General features: G+C 38.6%; 1 protein-coding gene across 2 annotated transcripts; it reads right to left on the minus strand.

Moving 5' to 3' along the window:
- Positions 1–409: 409 nt before the first annotated feature.
- On the minus strand, positions 410–14,579 carry LOC145492073 (uncharacterized). Of its 2 annotated transcripts, XM_081471390.1 has the most exons (10): positions 14,452–14,579; positions 12,456–12,592; positions 10,346–10,420; positions 9,948–9,972; positions 9,082–9,147; positions 8,534–8,602; positions 7,990–8,058; positions 7,488–7,559; positions 5,676–5,753; positions 410–5,118 (listed from the first exon to the last, which is right to left on the minus strand). In XM_081471390.1, exons 3-10 carry the CDS (start codon positions 10,415–10,417, stop codon positions 2,105–2,107), a joined length of 3,465 nt encoding a protein of 1,154 aa, XP_081327516.1. In that variant the 5' UTR covers positions 10,418–10,420; positions 12,456–12,592; positions 14,452–14,579; the 3' UTR covers positions 410–2,104. The 2 variants fall into 2 exon arrangements, with proteins under 2 accessions (XP_081327516.1, XP_081327517.1); XM_081471391.1 differs by lacking the exon at positions 12,456–12,592.
- Between the last annotated feature and the right edge of the window lie 4,557 nt (positions 14,580–19,136).

Genomic DNA, 19,136 nt, shown 5'->3' on the forward strand with positions numbered 1-19,136 from the left:
ATGATCAATGGAGGCACGTGACTTTAATGTCAGTTTTCCCCATCCCTTTCCTGAACGCGTGGAGAGTCAATTCACTTATTTTTTGCTCAGGTTTTGTCTACTCCCTACAGTTCCTATCACTTGTTTATGAAATTATCTTTTAAAGATGAAAGTGATGCCAGCTGTATGGTGTTGTTTAGACTGGAATATTTTCTTCGCTTTCAGATCATAAACAAAGTGGAACCCAACCAAATCATTCGCAAGAAGTCATTTGGGAACACAACGGCGATAAGGGAAACCGAAAAAGCATTTTAAAACCAATTTAATTTGTCAATGGATCCCTAATGGAAATATGTCGTGACCATTTCAAAGCAAGTTGGCTGTCAGATGTTCAGGTTAAAAAAGCTTGCAACCTAAATTTATTATCTATTTACTAAGATTGATAAGGAAAATACCCAAATTATTATCTTCGTTTTTCATTTGAGATGGATGGGTGGGGTGGGTCAACTTCTCTTCTGTTTTTACTCCCCACAGATAAAACATCATTGATTAAGAGTCACGATCTGTCTGTCAATCAACAACTTTATTACTTGTAGTTCACACATAAATCTCCAGCTGTAGATGTAAAAATGTTTCTGTGTGACGCTGAAGATTATCAAATCTGAGAAATCAGTAAATATAACAAATGTTGATAACCGTTGTCACCAAATACTAAATATTTAATATTACATTTCATTGTGTCCCAGATTACTTCTAACCAGTTGTTTTGATTGGTGTTAGTCTAGTAGTACTTACTAATCTTTTTTCAACAGCAAAGGTCGTTTTTAATGTAGTGGCACCTTAAACTAAAATGGCCTTTACAGTGGATTCCTTCGTAAATAGTTCGCTGGACAAATCTGTTCTGGATCGACGTTTTACAACAAAAAATAAAACAAGCAAAGCGATCCAAATAATTTTGTAATTGTCTTAAACCATATTAAATTCTACACATATAAAGTTATTTTCTCACACATCACGCAAGTCTTCCTTGCGTTACAGCGCATCTAAATTTGCGGACTGAATCACAAAAATAAAGAAAATTACACGATTTCTAAGAAAAAATAGTTATGGTGTACATCGTTGCGCTAGACCAATGTTGTTGAGCGAAGAACATTGTTACGCTTTCGTGGAATTTTTTTTTTTTTTTTTTTTTTTCATGAATTCGGTGAGATGGCCTGAGTAAGTAGCGATAATCCATTTCAACAGCACTATAATCCTGTGATACATCAAAGCCGCGCTACAAGGCAAACAAACAAAGCTGTTATGGAAGAAAATGCGTGAAAATGGCGAGCTCCTGGTAGATGAGTCCAGCCCAGAGGCAAGTCCGGAAACTTTCTTTAATAAAAGCACAAATAGCAGTGTTTCAAGTTCTTGGCCGACAATCCTTTCACACACCAGCATTTTGTACAATTGTGGCTTGTAGGAAGCACGAGCTACAGGCAGCCATCTTCAAAACATGTGGAAGACCGATCTAGTGACAAGAACAGTTTAAGGACTTTAAAGAAGATCAATTTCAGAAGACGAAAACGTGTCTCAGTGGCCAAATAAGCTGCAAGTCGTTCTCATGCTTTAATTTCTTGTCAAATTTTTAACAAAAAAATCCACCAACACGAAACGATCTTCTTCGCAAAACAACACTTCAAATGTGACTCTTGTTTCTCAGATATAACGTGATTTTGCATACTTTTGTGATTCAGTTACCAAATTTGGAAATGCTGTAACGCAAGCCTTTCTTGCGTGATTCATATAAAATAGCTTTCCATGTGTGGAATTTTATCAAGTTTTACTAAATCACAAAATTTTTGTCACCTATTTTGTTCTAATTTTTTGTTGTAAAGCGTCGATCCAGAACATTTTTGTCCAGCGTACTATATAAACCATCCATAAGTCTACAACAAACTTCTTATCCCGTCCTTTCCCTTGCAATCTATCTTCCATTTCCTCAATACATCTACGTAACGCTACCGTCTTTGAGTAATTAACTTTAAAGAGTCACAAAAGTCCGCCTTTTAGCAGAGCGTTTTCTAATTACTAGCTTGCATGAGACCAATGGCTGCTGAGAATGCTAGCACCTTCCCTAATTCAGTTAAGAGATCATGTTGGAGCCGTACGAGCGAAAAGTGTCGACACTTATCTCAAAGTCTCCACACTTGTTCATCCCTGCCGGAGGCTGCATCGGCTTGCCACCAGTCTCATCGACAATCATTGCCATTCCCTCGAGCTGGTGCACCTCTATGTGGCAGTGAAGAAACCAGTAACCAGGATTATCAGATAGGAAATTGATGACAACGTATCCCCCAGCAGGAACCATAACTGTGTCCTTTCTGACCGTACGGCTATCGATGGAAAAGTACTTTGGCTCAGTTTTCCAACTCGGTCTGGTACATCTCTTTGGGTCGCAGCCCTCTTTGGTACAGTGGATGTCATCGCAGTATATATCGCTGTTGTGGTTTCCAACAAAACCAGTTGTGCCGTCATACTCTGGATATCCAACATGAACAACATGAAATGTGTGGCCATGAAGATGAATTGGATGGGCGTTGTGGTAAGCACCAATTGCTGTAAGCACCAGCTGAATAGTTTCCCCTTTGGGAATGTCTATTACATGGACACATGAGCACTCGGGTGTCGATGGATTGCAGTCGGCCTTAAGGCTACACTTTATGTCATATTTTTCAAACTCTTCATTTTGGGTTTGGGGAGGAAAAGAAGGGAGAATGAAATTGCGCCCATTCACTGCACTAGTTTGAGAGCCACCCTCAAAATTAAAGTTGATGAAATGTCTGCAATCTTTGCAATTGCTTCTAGGGTATGCATTTGGAAGTTCCTCAGTTGGAGTCGGCTCAAGTAAACGTAGGCTTTGTACATTAACACAGTTAATGTAATATGAGGGATGAAAGTCCTGAAACGGGCAGTTCACTGCTTTGCATGGGTCATTCCTGGTGCATTGTATGGGAGGAGACCTGTCTTTGATTTCTTGGTATTTTGATGACGGTACATTAAAATCTGGATCATCCGAGTCTCCCGGCTGTTTGTAGTGCAAAATAGCCTCTGCCACATGTCCTAGTGACTGGTAGGGTGGCCCGGCCACACTTCTATCAATCTCTAGAGTCTCTGCACGCATCCAGTAGTCACTCGGCCCATTTGTATTGGTTGCACTAAGTAGAAAGTCATACCTCTCTCCTGTGTGGATGATGATGTAATCGACGTCTTTTACTGGCTCAAGCCAATAGCCGTCGGTATTTACCACAGTCAGTTTATGACCATCAATGGAAAATCTGAAAGCATATAGTCCTTGGGCTCCAACTAAGCGAAAGCGATACGTCTTTCCCGCTTCAACAGTAAATATACTCAATCTTGTTTTGATGTATGGGACATCAACATGCCTGCCTTTCCCATTGATAATTCCAGAAAAAAACGGGACAGGTCCAACTTCTCCTTCTTCAAAGCTACGTGTGGATTCATACCTTTTATCATCTCGAGTAGGCACCTCGCCAATTGGTTTGTCTGGATAAAAGCCTAAGCTGGCATGGATCTGTGTGAACAGGTCCAAGGATGCCTCATGTTGCCAGTCTAGAAGCGATAAGGTGTGTTTATCTGGAAGGTCTTCAAATGCAACATGGACACCGTGCCTTTGAAGTTCAGCTTGGACATGTTCCATTCTTTCAGGTCTTTCTTTAACTATAAGAGCACCATAGAAGCCATCTGTTCTTTGGGCGCCACTGTGAGAATGGTACCAAAACGTCCCTGAAGGACTAGCAGTGTACATGTATGAAAAGCTCGTTTGAGGCCCTATCTGACATTGCGTCACTTGCCCTACACCATCCATCCAAGGTGTTCCTTTCTGGTGAATCCCGTGCCAGTGAATTGAAATACCCTCAATGGTGAGATTGTTGTGAACATGAACTACAACAGTCTGCCCTTCGTGAGCTATCAAGGTAGGTCCAGGAATCTGTCCATTGACAGCTATCGCCAAACGGTATGTTTTACCATCCACAAACTGGGGATAAGTGCATTTAGCGCTGTCCTGCGTTGAACACTTTCTATCTGTTTGCAGTGGCGTAAGTGTCCCATCGTCACCGAAATAGTAGATGACTCCCTGGGATCCTCGCATAGCAATTCCTGTAGGCTCATCCACAGATAACTTTTGATAGCTGGTGAAGGTTCGAATTTCATCAATTTCAAGGTTAAATGTACAAACACCTACATTTGCATCGCATTCACAAGTTGGATTGCTATATTCACAGTTAAGGGTTTCTTGATCTACACTTGTTAGTTTGATGTCTTTGGCATTGTATGGATACTTGTACTCTTCATCAGCATCAAGCCACTTGTTGAGGCGCGGATCATTTGTCAGATCTTCGTACTGCTTATCGCCAGTCTTAGCAGACGTGCGAATGGATGCTATGTACCAACCGTCATTTCCTCCATATTGAGTTTGTAGGTGAATTTCCTTAATGTCAGATAATGTCACGCACTGTGTAGTTTGAAACCGGCTTGCAAAGTGTAACTCTCGCATATAAGCTGTGTCTCGTATCATAGGCCCTTCAAGTTGTGCCTGAAGTTTCTGGTTATTTGATAGAATCAGTACTATCAAGTGGTTCTTTCCCCACTTTTTCGAGAAATCAGCTCCTACCTCGTTCCCAGTCATTGCGTCTACACGTATGTAGGTGATACAGGATCCTGGAACAGCATTGGTGAGGAGGTGCTTTTTGGCATTGTATGGGTAAAGATGTTCCTCATTGCCATCTACCCACATACTAAAGCCTGGATCAGTGGTCAGTTTGGTGTACTTTTTATTTCTTCCGGCGGTGTAGGTAGCGATCGATTCTACGTACCATCCATCATTGCCTCGAGCCTTGAGATAAACTTTCTTGATGTCTTGATGAGTGCACACGAGTTTCGGTGTGAAGTCACTGTGGACGTACAATTCTATTTCGTATCGTTTTCCTTTATACTTGTCGCCTTTCAACTCTGCTCGATATTTCATGCCGTTGTTCAGAACGATCTCCAGTTCTGGATTTGCGCCCCAGCGACGCTCTTGACCTCCACCATAAACGTCGCCCGTCATCGCTACAATCTTTACATAAGCGATGTTATCTATGTAGAGAGAATATGCAAAATCGTTTTGTTGCGTAGTCAAACACATAGGAAATTAGTGTTTTTGTTGATATCAAATGCCAAAAATGATATTTCGACCGAAATTAAACTTTGTAATTGCCTAAATCTTGGAAGCAGTTCAGCATTTCAAACGAAGTTTGCCAAAGAGAGTCATAACAATGTTAACAAGTTCCTGAAATCATCAAATTTTATCTTCACTATCAAAGGTGTGCACGGGCTCCTACAGTAAGTTTAATCTATTAAAGAAATGTGGGAACTGTAAAACGCTACAAAACTCCCACCCCCTGAGTTTCGTCTTCGACAATTTCATTTATGGAATAAGAACTTGGCTGCTTTAACAAACTTCATAGCCCGTATTTCATTCTATCGCTGTGCCATCTTGCGAACCAGAAATACATACTATACCCGCAATTGTGTAGAAGATGAATATGACTTTTCTACTTTGCACGTTGCATAAAGGATAACGAAGTGGAGCGAGAAAAGAAAAAAATGAAATAATTAATAAAAAATATCGAAGTATTGAAAAAGAATCTTACTTGTATCCCAATAATAATAATATCTAGAATGATCTTCGTGAAGGTTCCTCTGTTTGTCAAAAGAATCTTTAATCACGTCTAAGGAGAAAAATAAATGAAATTGATCCTAGGAAATTGAATTGGCGGTAGCAAACTGAAATGTTAATTTACTGAATAATCAATTAATTAATGGAATAAAGGTATACGAAATGCATGTCTTGTTTCACTCCACTTCCTCTTTTGGGTTAATTTGATGGGTGTAGAAAGAAAGAGGTCCAGAAAATTGAAGTTGAAAGGGCCCCGTAACATGTCAATCTATGGTCGAGTTCTATTGGGACCAACTATTTTTTAATGTGTCATGTTGGTTAACAACTCTTTCTGGTTAGCTTGGGTGATCAGTCATTAAACCAGCTTTTTCAACCCGGTTTAAAGGGCTGCAACCCTTGTTGCAGCCGCAAAAGACTAAGGTGTATTGGGAAACTTCCGCCAAACCAACCGAATTTGGTTTGGGTTGAAACGGAGGAAATCCGTTGTCTTGGTTGGTTCAATCTTTGGAACGTGCGTAGTCCTTCGAAAAGCTTTAGAATGTGATTTAGAAAATACCGAGAAAATGCCAAGAAAAAATAAGAACCGGGCCTGAATTTACCTGAATGCATGGAAGCGATTTAAAAAATTGGTATCGTGTGGACCAGATGCATTCAGTTGCAACGTACGGGACCAATCGCTGGGAATTTAATTTTCGCATCTCTCAGAATCTAAATCAAAATCAATGGTCTTCCTTTGTGAAACTTTCCTGAAGACACTACTGGGAGTAGCAGGGCGTTACCAGGTGGCGATTTATTTTGGTGTCCCTAGTTATTGATCGTAAAATTGGCGAGATTTGTTTATCCATCATTAAACTTGGTCCAAGTGAAGGCAAAGCAAAGGCAGATAAGTTTTGATATTCTCCTTTGCAAAAAGTATGGAGTGCGCATCGAACTTGCTCAACGATGAATGAAAAAAGATTTTTGCGAATTTATTAGCTGCTGCAGCCTTTCTGAATTCTTAGTTCTCCTTTTATCGTGTTAAAACGTTACGAAAATTGCTGTACTCAGATGCTGCGAAAGCTCCAGGTATCATTTTACTAAAGAAAACTTTACTATTCCATCAGGATTTATCTCGAGAATTTCAGGAGATCAAGGCCCTGAGCAAACTTTGTGCCAGCACCCAGTTCTTAGGTATGGGCGCTAAAATGAATGTTGTCTGTCCGTTGTTTAGGCACTTAGGCCCTGACCGAGCATTTACGGCGACCGATCGCGAGGGGCAGTTACAACGGGAAGAACGCATGGAAATTTAATATCTTCGTACCATTTTCAAACGACGCTGCAAATAGATGGCTTTTGATCATTATTTGAATTATTCTGCCCAGTTGGCGAATAGTAAGTCACTTTCCTGTGCTGTTTCCTACAGAGCTATTGCTGCATACCTTGTATCTGCAAAACATTCTTATTCGTTCATGCCAGGAAAGCTTTCATTTTAATCAGTGTTTTTATTTACTTCAGAACCGACATAAAATTCGGGAAATCATTTCGTATCCGTCAGCTCCTACCATTTTCCATTCGATCGAACAAAGGTATCGTGTTTGTTCGTGCTGATTTCCCCGAAACAGGAGGCATATGGCTGTGGAACCCCACAGACCCACGGTTCTTAGAACAGTACTATGGATGGTATTGTAAAGTCATCTTACATTATTTCTGTAATTTAGGTGGTGATTTTCACGCGCGCTCTAGTATCTCTGAGAAAAAGATTGACTGCTCTTTGTCTACTAAATGTATTTTTAAATAATCTACTAACCTTCTACCGTAAAAGTCTGGAAATTATTTCCTGGATATTCCCTTGAATTGTCGAAAACGTCTTCCGATGCGTCTCAGGAAAAAACAGTAAAACTTACTTATTCTTTCATTTAAGTATACCAGATTGAAAACAAAAAATGAAATTAATAATTGCAAGCAGCGGGAACAATTTTAAATTTGCTCCTATGTTCATGAAGGTTGCATTAAGGATGTCTTTGACCTGATGGCCACTTTTAAGCGCGAAAGTCTTTAATTTCCTTCTGTTACCCAAAATTATGAACGTTTTGCCAGCAAAATTGTACGATTCTCTCGTAACAGGGGTATCGGGGGAAGGGGGAAGGGGGAAGGGGGCTCTCGAACACCCCGGCACAGACCTCCGGCTCTTAGGCATATGCTATTTAAAAGTCCTCTTCCAACTAAACGTTTACAACTCGCAGCGGGTGATTTTCACGCGCGCTCTAGGGTTTCTGAAAAAAAAAATGATAGGGTAATCGTCGCCTCACTTCTTTCAGGAGTCTGGAAATTATTTTCGGGATATTCCCTTGAACTGTCGAAAACTTCTTCTGGTACGTCTAATAGAAAAAAAAAAACAGAAATTTATCTACTCGTTTATTTAAGACTATTAAACTACACCCGATAAAACGAATAAATGAAATGAATAATTGCAAACAGCGGGGAGAATTTTAATTTTGCTCATATGGTCATGCAGGTTGCATGCAGGATTTTGTTAGCCTGATGGCCACTTTTTAGTAAGTACGTTTATTTAATTGACATCCTGTTGCCTAAATAATAATTATGAGCGTTTTGTACGATTGTACGATTCTCTCGAAACAAAGTTTTGAGGGGAAAAACGGCAGTGGGATCTGGAACGCCGAAAGACCTCCGGCTCTTACGCCTTTATGCCTATCTAAGAGTTATCTTCCATAATCACTGTACTTACTTACAACTCGCAGGGGGTGATTTTGACGCTCACTCTAGTATCTCTAAGAAGAATGATAGACCAATCGTTGCCTATGTACTAAATGTATTGCTAAATAATCTACTAACCTTCTTCAAAAGCCTGGAAATTATATTTGGAATATTCCCTTGAATTGTCGAAAACTTCTTCGGGTGCGTCTTGGGAAAATAAATGAAATCTATTTATTCATTCATTTAACTACACAACATAAAAATAAATAAATAAATAAATAAATAAATAAATGCAATGAATAACTGCAAACGGGGGGGGAAGGCAATTTTAGATTTGCGCATGTCGGTTACGTAGGTGCATTCAGGATGTCTTTAGCTTACTGGCCACATTTGAGCAGCAACTTTCTTTTCAATTTCCTTTTGTTACGTAAATTATGAGCGTTTTGTTTGCAAAACTGTATTTTCCCGAAAACTGTATTTTCCCGAAACAGGAGTTTCGGAGAAAGGAGACCCCGATATATCTCCGATTCCTAGGCCTATGTCTATTTAAACGTCATCTTCCGTTGTCGCTTTAACTATAGTTACAACTCGCAAGAGGTGATTTTCACGCACGCTCTAGTACCTTCTGAGAAAAAAAAAATGATACACTAATCGTTATTTATTAAATGTATTGCTAATCTACTAACCTTCAAAAGTATGGAAATTATTTTCAGGATATTCCCTTGAGTTGTCGAAAAGTTCTTTGGGTACGTCTGAGGAGAAAAAATGAAATTTATTTATTCATTCATTCATTCAACTACATCAGATAAAAAGTAAAATGAATAATTGCACTTCGGGAACAATCGTAAATTTGCTCATCAATGTAATGTAGTTTGCATTCAGGATTGTCTTTAGTCAAAAATGTTGGCCACTTTTGAGCAGGAGCTCTTATTTAATTTCCATCCCAATGTTTTTTTTTTTCCGGATCATGACCGGTTTGCTCCAAAAAGCATTCGATTACCCTAAAACTAGATGCAACTAACAAAAAGTAGTTCGAAATAAATCTGCTATTTAATACATCTTTCTTTGGCGAGTATCTGGGTAACTCGCTAGTTAACTCGTAAGAGTTTTTGCCATGGTTTGTATACGGTCGGCAAGTAGGAAAATCCGGACCGCGCTAAGAACCAATCAGATTGCAAGATTCGTTACCGTGCCCTCCTGGGAAAAAAATAAATAATCATACTCACTTTTCTTGCGGTCAAACTATCAAGTGGTAAAAAACTAAATAGCAAATAGATGATGATAGGGAACAAAGGGTAAGTTTTTACGCTTATGTATTTTTTTTTTCGTCGATGGAAGAGAATTTGGGGCTTAGAATTTGGCTTACTCCCACCACCATAACTTGAATGTAACGTCCATATCCAAGCTTGTACTTATTAGATGTAATGTTTGATATAGTACAAAATGTTAGCAACAATATTTTGGCAATTTGCAAGAACAACAAAAAATAAAATAAAAATTAATGTTTTACTGCTACTTACAATTGCTAAAGGAGGACGGTTGAAACACTTACCAGGGTCTTTATCTTGGTTTTCAGCCTGGTAAGGAAATAAATTAATCATATCAGTATGAATAAATGACACGTAAATTAATTCAGAAGCGATGACGTTTAACGATGCCCTCTTAACCTTGAGCCAGGAAATTGCAAAACAGAAACTGCCAAAAGACGAGTTTACTTGCCCAAATCAAGATGGCGGATCGCAAGGGAACGAATTAGTTCTCAGTTCCGCTCGATCAGATTCAGTGATCAGTCGTGTGTAAAATCATTATGCAAAGGAATTTTGCATATCAACATTAAGCGATGCTTATGGCGTCATGGCTTTAAAACGATTTCAGACAGCTTAGAAAAATGAAATAGTTCGTCTTTAGGAAACCTAACGAAGTACGAAGGAACGGAGGTCACACGCTTACCTGAGCTCGGTTGTCACGAGGGACTGCCGCCACCAAGGCCCAAGTTATCATGAAGAAAACAAAACGCTTCATGGTCTTTGAGAAAAGAATAAAAAAAATCAGTAAGTTACATACTGAGTTGTGTTAAGTGTGTTGCTGAGTCATGTAAGACCAATTCAAGTCACTGTGCCGCTCACAAACGCAAGGCAAAGCTACCTCATACACCAGGTAAAAAAATAATTGTGCTCTTTGTTTGAGGAATTGAATTTTTTTGGACCCCACTTACGTTCACAGGTAAGCAGTCAACCTTATTTAGAACGGGCTTTAATTGACCTCCCCCACTGCACCACCCAGAACTCATAAATTGCTTTTTAAAGTCCTAAAAATGCTTTATTTACTCTTCACACTTAATACACATTTGCGAAGAAAATTACAATAACTTAGGGAAAAAGATATGGGTTTAAAGTCGAGCCAGGGGGATAAATGAACCGTGCGGTTTTCGAGTTATTCCCTTGCCTTTTACGTGCAAAACAAAATATGACCAAGGGAATGAAAGAGACGGGTAAATAAAGTGCAAACGCAGGGAGTTGTTCAGAGAAGAGATATAGCTTAATTTGTTTAGAAAAGTGGTACACATTAAGATTTTTCAAACAAGAAGGAATATCATGACAAAAGACGGAAGCCATATAGGATATATTTTGTTTCCCTGTGTTTGTTCTGACTCCTGAATTGCAAAGGTTTTGCCTAGCGGCGTATCTAGCATTATAAGCATGAATGTTACTAGTGTATTGGAAAGAATCGTGATAAACGTTTGGAAATAGGTTTTTATGCCACAAGTGAGAAAATCTTATTGTATGTAAACGGTAAACATTGTTCACTGTGAGAAGTTCTAAAAGGTTTAATAGAGGGACAGCGCTATCTGTTTGTTCACCGAAAGTTCTTGCAAAAAAAGAATATTAATCTGATGGCATGGTTTTGCTTGGTCTGTACATATTGTATAAAGGTCTTGTAAGTCAGTTCCCCCAAGGTAAGATGGCATATGCTATATAAGGATATATAAGGCTATAGTAAATTTGTTTTAAGTGAGAAAGTGTTAGGTAGTATCTTAATTTTGAAATTATTCCGAGGTTTCGTGACATTCGTGATCAAACATATGCGATATGGTACTTAAAAGAGACTCTTTCTTCAGGCATCACACCTAAGTATTAAATGCGATCTTTTCTTTCCAAAGTATGGTTCGCGCCATTTGAACTTTGCATGTTTATTATGAATTCATGATTTCTTTTCCTAGATGATTTTACAATCATATAGTTTGTTTTCGACAAATGTATTGATAATTTGTTAATATCGAACCAGTCATTCACTTTTTTAAGCTCGGCATTAATGAATGTTTCTAGACTTTTTGCGTCGTGAGACGAGGCAAATATATCTGTATCGTCTACGAATATCCTAAACGTGAGTGCTTCTGAACTACTGGGCAAATCATTGGTGTAGATTTAAAAAAAGCACTGCCCCTTTAATAATGAGCGCATGAAAGGTGAAAAAGGTAAAATTTCAAGTTTGAAAAACAAATCATGCTTTTCAAAGTACGGCCGCCATGGGAACATTAAGTTCAGAGTACAATGGCATATCATACCAAATTGTTCCAAGATAAATTAAGTTTAAGTCGTAAATTTTGGTAGCTTTTACCTAAATATCAACAAAAGTATAAACTGCATTGGTGTCAGCGAGGGCCCTACCCAGTTAGCAGTAAATAATTTGATTCTGTTTGGGCTATCTGTTTAAAATGACTCATGCGGACGTGTTTTATTCTGCGAGTTTCAGAAGGAACCTAATTCCTCCAGTTTGTTTAGAGCTACCTAGTCACACTTTTTTGGTACGCTTCGACGGCACATCAGACGAGTTTGGTCGAGCCATAGTTCTTATTTTGGCGAGACGTAGTCAAGCCAAAATACCCATGGCGAGACCAAATGAGCCCGATATGCCGTCGAAGCGTACCAAAATGGTGCGACTAGGTATCTACCGTACACATATTGAGCCCAATGTCCATTCTAGCATAGACATATCCGGGCAAATATCATGATAGCACTTAGCTAATAACAACGTAAAATTTGGTAACTAGAAAACTCACTGCGCTAGAGTCCTCTCCTTGATTGTCTTCCCTTCAAATTCTCTTGTGAGGTAAACTAATCTTTCTGAACAGCCTTGTTTTTAGTTCCCTGGGGAGAACTGAATGCTATTTGTTGCGTTGCCTCCTTCTAAAAAGACCTAACAATAAAACAATTGCGTACGATATTGACAGTTTTCTTTTTTTTTTTTAATTTGAAAAGTCACGTTTACATTATTGAAGCTCACGTTCACTAGAAGCTAAAGTTACAACTGCGGGGTAATTATCAGTGGTTGGTTGGTTGAGTTCAGTGATTTTCAAAGAAATTTCCGTTTCGGTTCAAAACTCGCTGAAATGGTTTATTTTCCCGGGCGATATCAGTGATCTTTTTCTCTCTTTGTTACCTTTTGAAAAATCTTAATAATAATAATGATAATAATAATAATAATAATAATAATATAATAATAATAAAATTATCCAACGTAGAGTCATGATACCACAAAGACAGCGCCGCGTCCCTTCCGCTCAACAAAGCCCTGTTCGACGAGGTTCCTGCTTGGTTGGGTGACCAAATATGGATACCCCGTGTTGTAATAATTTCTTTTTTTTTTCTTTTTTCTTTTTTTTTTTCCCTTCCCTTTCAGGATATCAGTGACTGCTGAACTCCCAGTCTTGTGTAATGTCTTTTTTCTATTTATCATCTATTTTGTTCAAATCATTTCGCAATGTCCGTATTCACCTTTGAAGTATTTGTTTACAATACTGTATAAATAATAGCGAAACGCGTCGTTCCAATTCTCTTCAATTCTCTTGTCTGTTGATTGTCCGAAACTTTTAATCACGGCTTTAATCATAGTTTGAAAAAACATACAGCTCATCAGTTTTATAATTTCAATATCTCCTCAGTTTTCGGCAATCGAGAGCTGTTGTATAAGCGGACACCTTTGGGAAATGAGCTATTGATATAATTAGCTTCTATATATAAAAGCGTTCGAGCGAAAATCTATTTAATGTAGATCATTTCTGCGGTAAGATATTGAATACTTCAAAGAATAACTAACTTGACACATGGAATCGACTGTAAAACGGCCTTGGGCCGTGCGATGTTCGAAGCCCGTGGGGGACTCCTTTAAAAAAAGGTCGGGGATGCTTCGGGTGCAAATCAAGGATTCTGGTCTCACTTAGGGTGTTGATGACGAAACGTCACCATTTTTAGCTGTCAAAGTATCTTTAGGATGCACTCGAAGAAATAATAATATAAGAAATGCTTTAATTTGTTTTCCGCTGATCTCTCGACTACGCGAGTTGGATCAAAAGTGCGTGAGATGCTTTCTTGAACAATGGCTAGTAATCGAACCTATTCCTTTTTCTATTCCTTTTTAAGTGGTATCTTTTAGGGGTCTAATGAAGCTCGGGCAACGCCCACATAAGTCTTCTTCAGGAGTTAAATTGAAGCGAAGGAGTGAAGGAGCGAAGGAGCGAAGGAGCGAAGGAGCGAAGGAGCGAAGGAGCGAAGGAGCGAAGGAGCGAAGGAGCGAAGGAGCGAAGGAGCGAAGGAGCGAAGGAGCGAAGGAGCGAAGGAGCGAAGGAGCGAAGGAGCGAAGGAGCGAAGGAGTACAGGAGTGAAGGAGTGAAGGAGTGAAGGAGTGAAAGAGTGAAGGAGTCATGGAGTGATGGAGTGATGGAGTCAAATCGTCCCACCACTACGACTTGGAAAATACAAATTTTCCAAGTTAAAAATGAATCTTTAGAACATAAAAATGCTTTTTCTTAAAAAAAGTAATGATATAAAAGTTCAGCTTCTTTAAGTTTTTAGATGTTGAGGTCAGAAGTAAAAGATTTGATTCTGGTTGTGATCCTAGTTTGTAATATTGCATGTTTATTAAGCGACACTAAAGGGAGTGAGGTTCAGAAAAAAATAAATTGGTTCGTTTGCCCAGAACAGCTGATGCATGGGATTGAGGGCGGGTATCATGATAACACTGATAACAACGCCAAATCTGGTAACAAGAAAACTTACTGCGCTAGACTTCTCTCTTTTGGATGTCTTCCCTTAAAAATTTCTTCCGAAGAAGACCAATCCTTCTCAACAGGGTCGTTCCCTGTGAAAACTGAATTTTGTCTTTTGCTTTGTCTCTTTTTAAGGAAGACCTAATTCTAAAACAATTGCATGCGACATGACAACTGCTAGCATGACAACTGTTAGTTTAAAAAGTCACATTATTGAAGCTAAAGTTACAACTGCCAAGACTTGCGGGCAGTTGTAAAACCTGAAAAGCACGTATGCCCAGCAAGGTTGCAAACGAGTATTCTTGCATTCCTAATGTCATATTTCAGGCTAATGTGCACGAAAATTACGATCAAAGATTGCAGTTGAGAACAAAAGACAACAAAAGGCGACGAAGTGGTGTCGACTTGGCACTTTTGTCATCTGCTACTAGGGGAATTACCTTCTCAGTTCAGAAATGTTGTTGATTAAACCTGAGCTCCAAAAGAACAAAATGTGACAATTAAATACAACTTAACAAATAACGAAAAGAGCTTTTGTCTCGTTATGGGGAATTTCAAGCAAACACCTTAATGGATAGGTACAAATTGGCGGTATCGAAACTAAGTACTTTTAATTTGCTTAATAATCGTTCATTGTTTTAAGCCATTACATACTACTTAACTGTAGCAATACGGTATCGCTATCGGTTACCTAAAATAACCACTTTCTCACTAACTAACGGCTTGTTTTTTAAAATAAATCGGAAAGCATTAGGAAGTTGGTCTTCAGAAATAACGTCAAATTAAACTTGAGTTCCAAAAGAACGAAAACGTGACTTTTGAAAACGACTTAACATAAACGTTCCGGAACATTGTCAAAATACTTTGACATTTCAGGCAACCACGACAATCATGACACGCATATTAGTATCGAAATAGGGAGTTAAAATTATCGTTTTAAATCGCTAGGAAATTGACTTTCGAAGATGACCACCAAGGCATATCGAAGATAACAACGAATCGCGTAAAAAGGAGTTTTAATAAGTATTATTTCTAGAAGTTTAAAAAACCTTAAATTGATCTGATACCTTGTGTGTTCCAAGAGCCGCCCTAATTGTTGAAAAATAGAAATGACAGCAGTTAATTGAAAAAAGTTTTATTGAAGCAGCTTAGTTTGCAATTATCAAGACATACCTGCAACCATTGAACTTGAAAACAGCGCGTGCTCAGCTACATTTATCTAGAGTAGTTTTATCACTGAATGAGAATAACTTAAGCTTTATGCTCTTGCTAAAATTTTGAGAAACGTAACACCAGCCACGAAGGTACCAAGCTAGTACTAACAACATTTTTACATTCCTAATATCAATTTTAAGGCTAACATAAGAACCCCCCCGAAGTTGCATAAAAATAGTGATCGAAAGCAACAGACGATAAAAGTCGACGAAGTGGGGTTGACTAGATATGTTGTCATCTGCTACTAGGGGAATTTACCTTGGGCAAAGTCTGGTCTTTAAAAATTCTGCAAATAAAACTTATTAAACGCTTTGATGGACGAGTTGTAGTTTTACTTGATATATTCTTTTCAAACAACTTATTCCCTGCAGCTGGTTTTTTTCCGAAAGCCGATTCCTTAACATTTTCAAAGAACGCTTTCTTTCAAAGAACGAAGTCGCTAGTTACTTGGGAAATGGTTATTTTAGGTAGCCAATAGTGATACCTAAATGCTCCATGTAAGTAGTATGTAATGGCTACAAACAATATATGTGGTAATTAGGTAAATTAAGCACTATTTCGATGCCTATTTGGGCGTATCAATTAACGTGTTTGCCTGTAATTTCACTCACATGCAGCTGTGACAAGAACCGTTTTCGTCTAAGGTTCGTGAGAAAAAATTTTGTGAGGAGGCACAACGACTTCAACAGCTGCATGGTGTGTGCTGATTGGCCGGAGGTACATCCTCTTAGGAGAGTCGGGCCATCTGCCCTCGGATAAATTTTGAAAAACAAGAAGCACTGCAACACTATTGGACGCATTTTGGAACACTTTTGAGGTACGATTTGTTGTCATTTTCAGGCCGTTTTTGAACACGATTATTGCATTGAGGCACAAAGAACATTAAAGCTACTCGCGATCACGTGCGTCATTTTATGCCCAAGCGTTAGGCTACGTCTGTTTAAACAACTGTACTGAATTGGAGTGACTGAGTAACATACAAGACAATGGCTCTTTCAAGCGAGAGTACATCATCTCACCGGAGATCCTGGGATTGCAAAGCGATATGACCATAGTAGCCGTTCTGTGACACTCTTCCATACGGTTATGATAAACAGTTAGCTAACTATTCAAGGCAGATCCGACTCTGAAAGGTGTTTGACGTAGTTTTCCCTTCCCTCCATCTCCCCCCTACTCCTACGGTCCTGCCACGTTTCGTCCTTTGGAGAGCACGTTATACCCAAGGATAACAGGTGATAAACATACTTAGTCAACCCCACTTCGTCGCTTTTTGTCGCTTTTTTTCTCCAATCATATTTTTATGCAACAATGTTTTTCTTTTTTTCACGTTGCCTTAAAACTCATATTCGGAATGCAAGAATGGTTGTTAGTCTTAGCTTGGCACTTTTTCTGGCTGGTCTCACATTCCTTAAAATTTCCTCAGTGGTTATCTTCGAAGGTTAATTCCTAACGGTTTGCCGAGCGGTAATTTCAAAGCATTAATTTGAAACCAATTTGTTTCAGATAATTATCATGTTTACCTGAAATGTCAGTCACTGTAATGTGACAATATTTGTGAACGTTTTACGTTTTGTCGTTTTTGAAAGTCATGTTTCGTCCTTTTGGAACTCAAGTTTGATTTGGTGGCTATTTCTGAAGACCAATTTCTTAACGCTTTCCGCTTTATTTCGGAAAAACAAGCCGTCAGCTCGTGAAAAAGTTGTTAAATCAGGTGACCAGTTATGATACCTTATTGCCACATACAAGTAATGTGTAATGGCTTAAAACAATGAACGATTATTAAGCAAATTAAGCTCTTAGTTTCGATACCGCCAATTTGTCCGTATCCATTAAGGTGTTTATTTGAAATTCATTATAATGTGACAATAGCTTTTTCGTTATTTGTTAAGTTGCTGTTAATTGTCACGTTTTGCTCTTTTGGAGCTTGAGTTTAATCAACAACATTCCTGAGCTGAAAAGGTAATTCCCCTGGTGGCAGGTGACAAACTTGCTAGGTCCATGCGACTTTGTCGCCTTTGCTCGCCTTTTGTTTACAACTGTAATCGCTGATAATAATTTTCGTGCCCAACATTAATCTGAAACATGACATTAGAAATGCAAGAATGGTTGTTTGTCTCGACTCTCTTTCTGGATGGTCTTGCTTCTCTTGGGGTCTCTATAAAAAGGATACATTACCAGAATATTTCGCTAGACGCTAGACCCTAGAAAATTTTTCGTTAAGCAAATATTAGGAACGCTACATTAGACAAATATAGCTGGGCATGCGCAGTTTTTTCAGGTTCTACAACTACCCGCAAGTCTTGGCAGATGTAATTTGAGCTTCAGTAATGTGACTCTTCAAGCTAACAGCTGTCAATATCGCATGCAATTGTTTTAGAGTCAGATCTTCTTCACAAGAGACAAAGCTAAAGACAAAATTCAGTTTTCCACAGGCAACGACCCTGGTGAGAAGGATTAATCTACCTCGTAAGAGAATTTGAAGGGAAGACATCCAATAGAGAGGACTCTAGCGCAGTACGTTTTCTTGCTAGCAGGTTTTGCCCTGTTATCAGCCGAGTGTTATCATCATATTTGCCCTTGCGTCCATCCACCAGCTGCTCTAGGCAAACAAAACAATTTATTTTTTTTCCTGAAACTCACTCCCTTTAGTTCGAAGAGTACAACATGTTCGCATGAAATATTTTAAACTGAGAGCCCGTCCAGAATCAAATGTTTACTGCTGACCTCAGTATCTAAAACTTTAAAGGAGCTAAACTTTTGTGTTATTATTTTCTAGAAAGAAAAAGCATTTTAATGTTATTGGGATTCCTTTCTACTCTTCGTTTCTCACGTTGAAAACTAGACTTTCTTTCATTTCAACGAAAAAGGAACTGATCAAGGAAACGACTGTATATTGCAGTAAGTCATTTATGTAACTAGATTAAGGAGTTACATGATGTTAGTAGTAACGGGCAGCACTCGATTTTTTCCCTGAAAGCAATTTTCTGTAGCACTGGTGAGAGAGGAGAAGAAAACATGTAAGTTTCTTTATTTCGTATCAGAAGGTTCCAGAAAGGCTGCACAATATATTTCACAACATATAATACACAGAATATCTGAGAAAAGATCTCTTAAGAGTATTTCTTTGGTTATTGTGAGTACGCGATAAGATAAATTGTTTGATTTTAAGAACCTTTGTCTTTCCTTCGGTACATTAGTTCTTTGATTTGAAAAAGATCATTCTCGGTTTCGCTCGTTTCGTGATTTTATAAAGATCCAACTTCTATCGACAGTCTGATTGAACATTATATGTGGGGTTTATTTCTGTTGTTGATACCAAAATCCTGTCATCGAGAGAGGGTTGCTGTGAGAAGAGGCGACAATGACCCAGGCCTTTTTAATCGGTACTTAACGTAAATGAGAAGTTTATAAAGCACAATGTTACTGAAAGAAATATTCTATTCTAAGGTTGCAGCGTTGTTCTAATACAGCCAATCCAGG

Source organism: Orbicella franksi, chromosome 7, assembly GCF_964199315.1.
Source record: "Orbicella franksi chromosome 7, jaOrbFran1.1, whole genome shotgun sequence".
Lineage (NCBI taxonomy): Eukaryota > Metazoa > Cnidaria > Anthozoa > Scleractinia > Merulinidae > Orbicella > Orbicella franksi.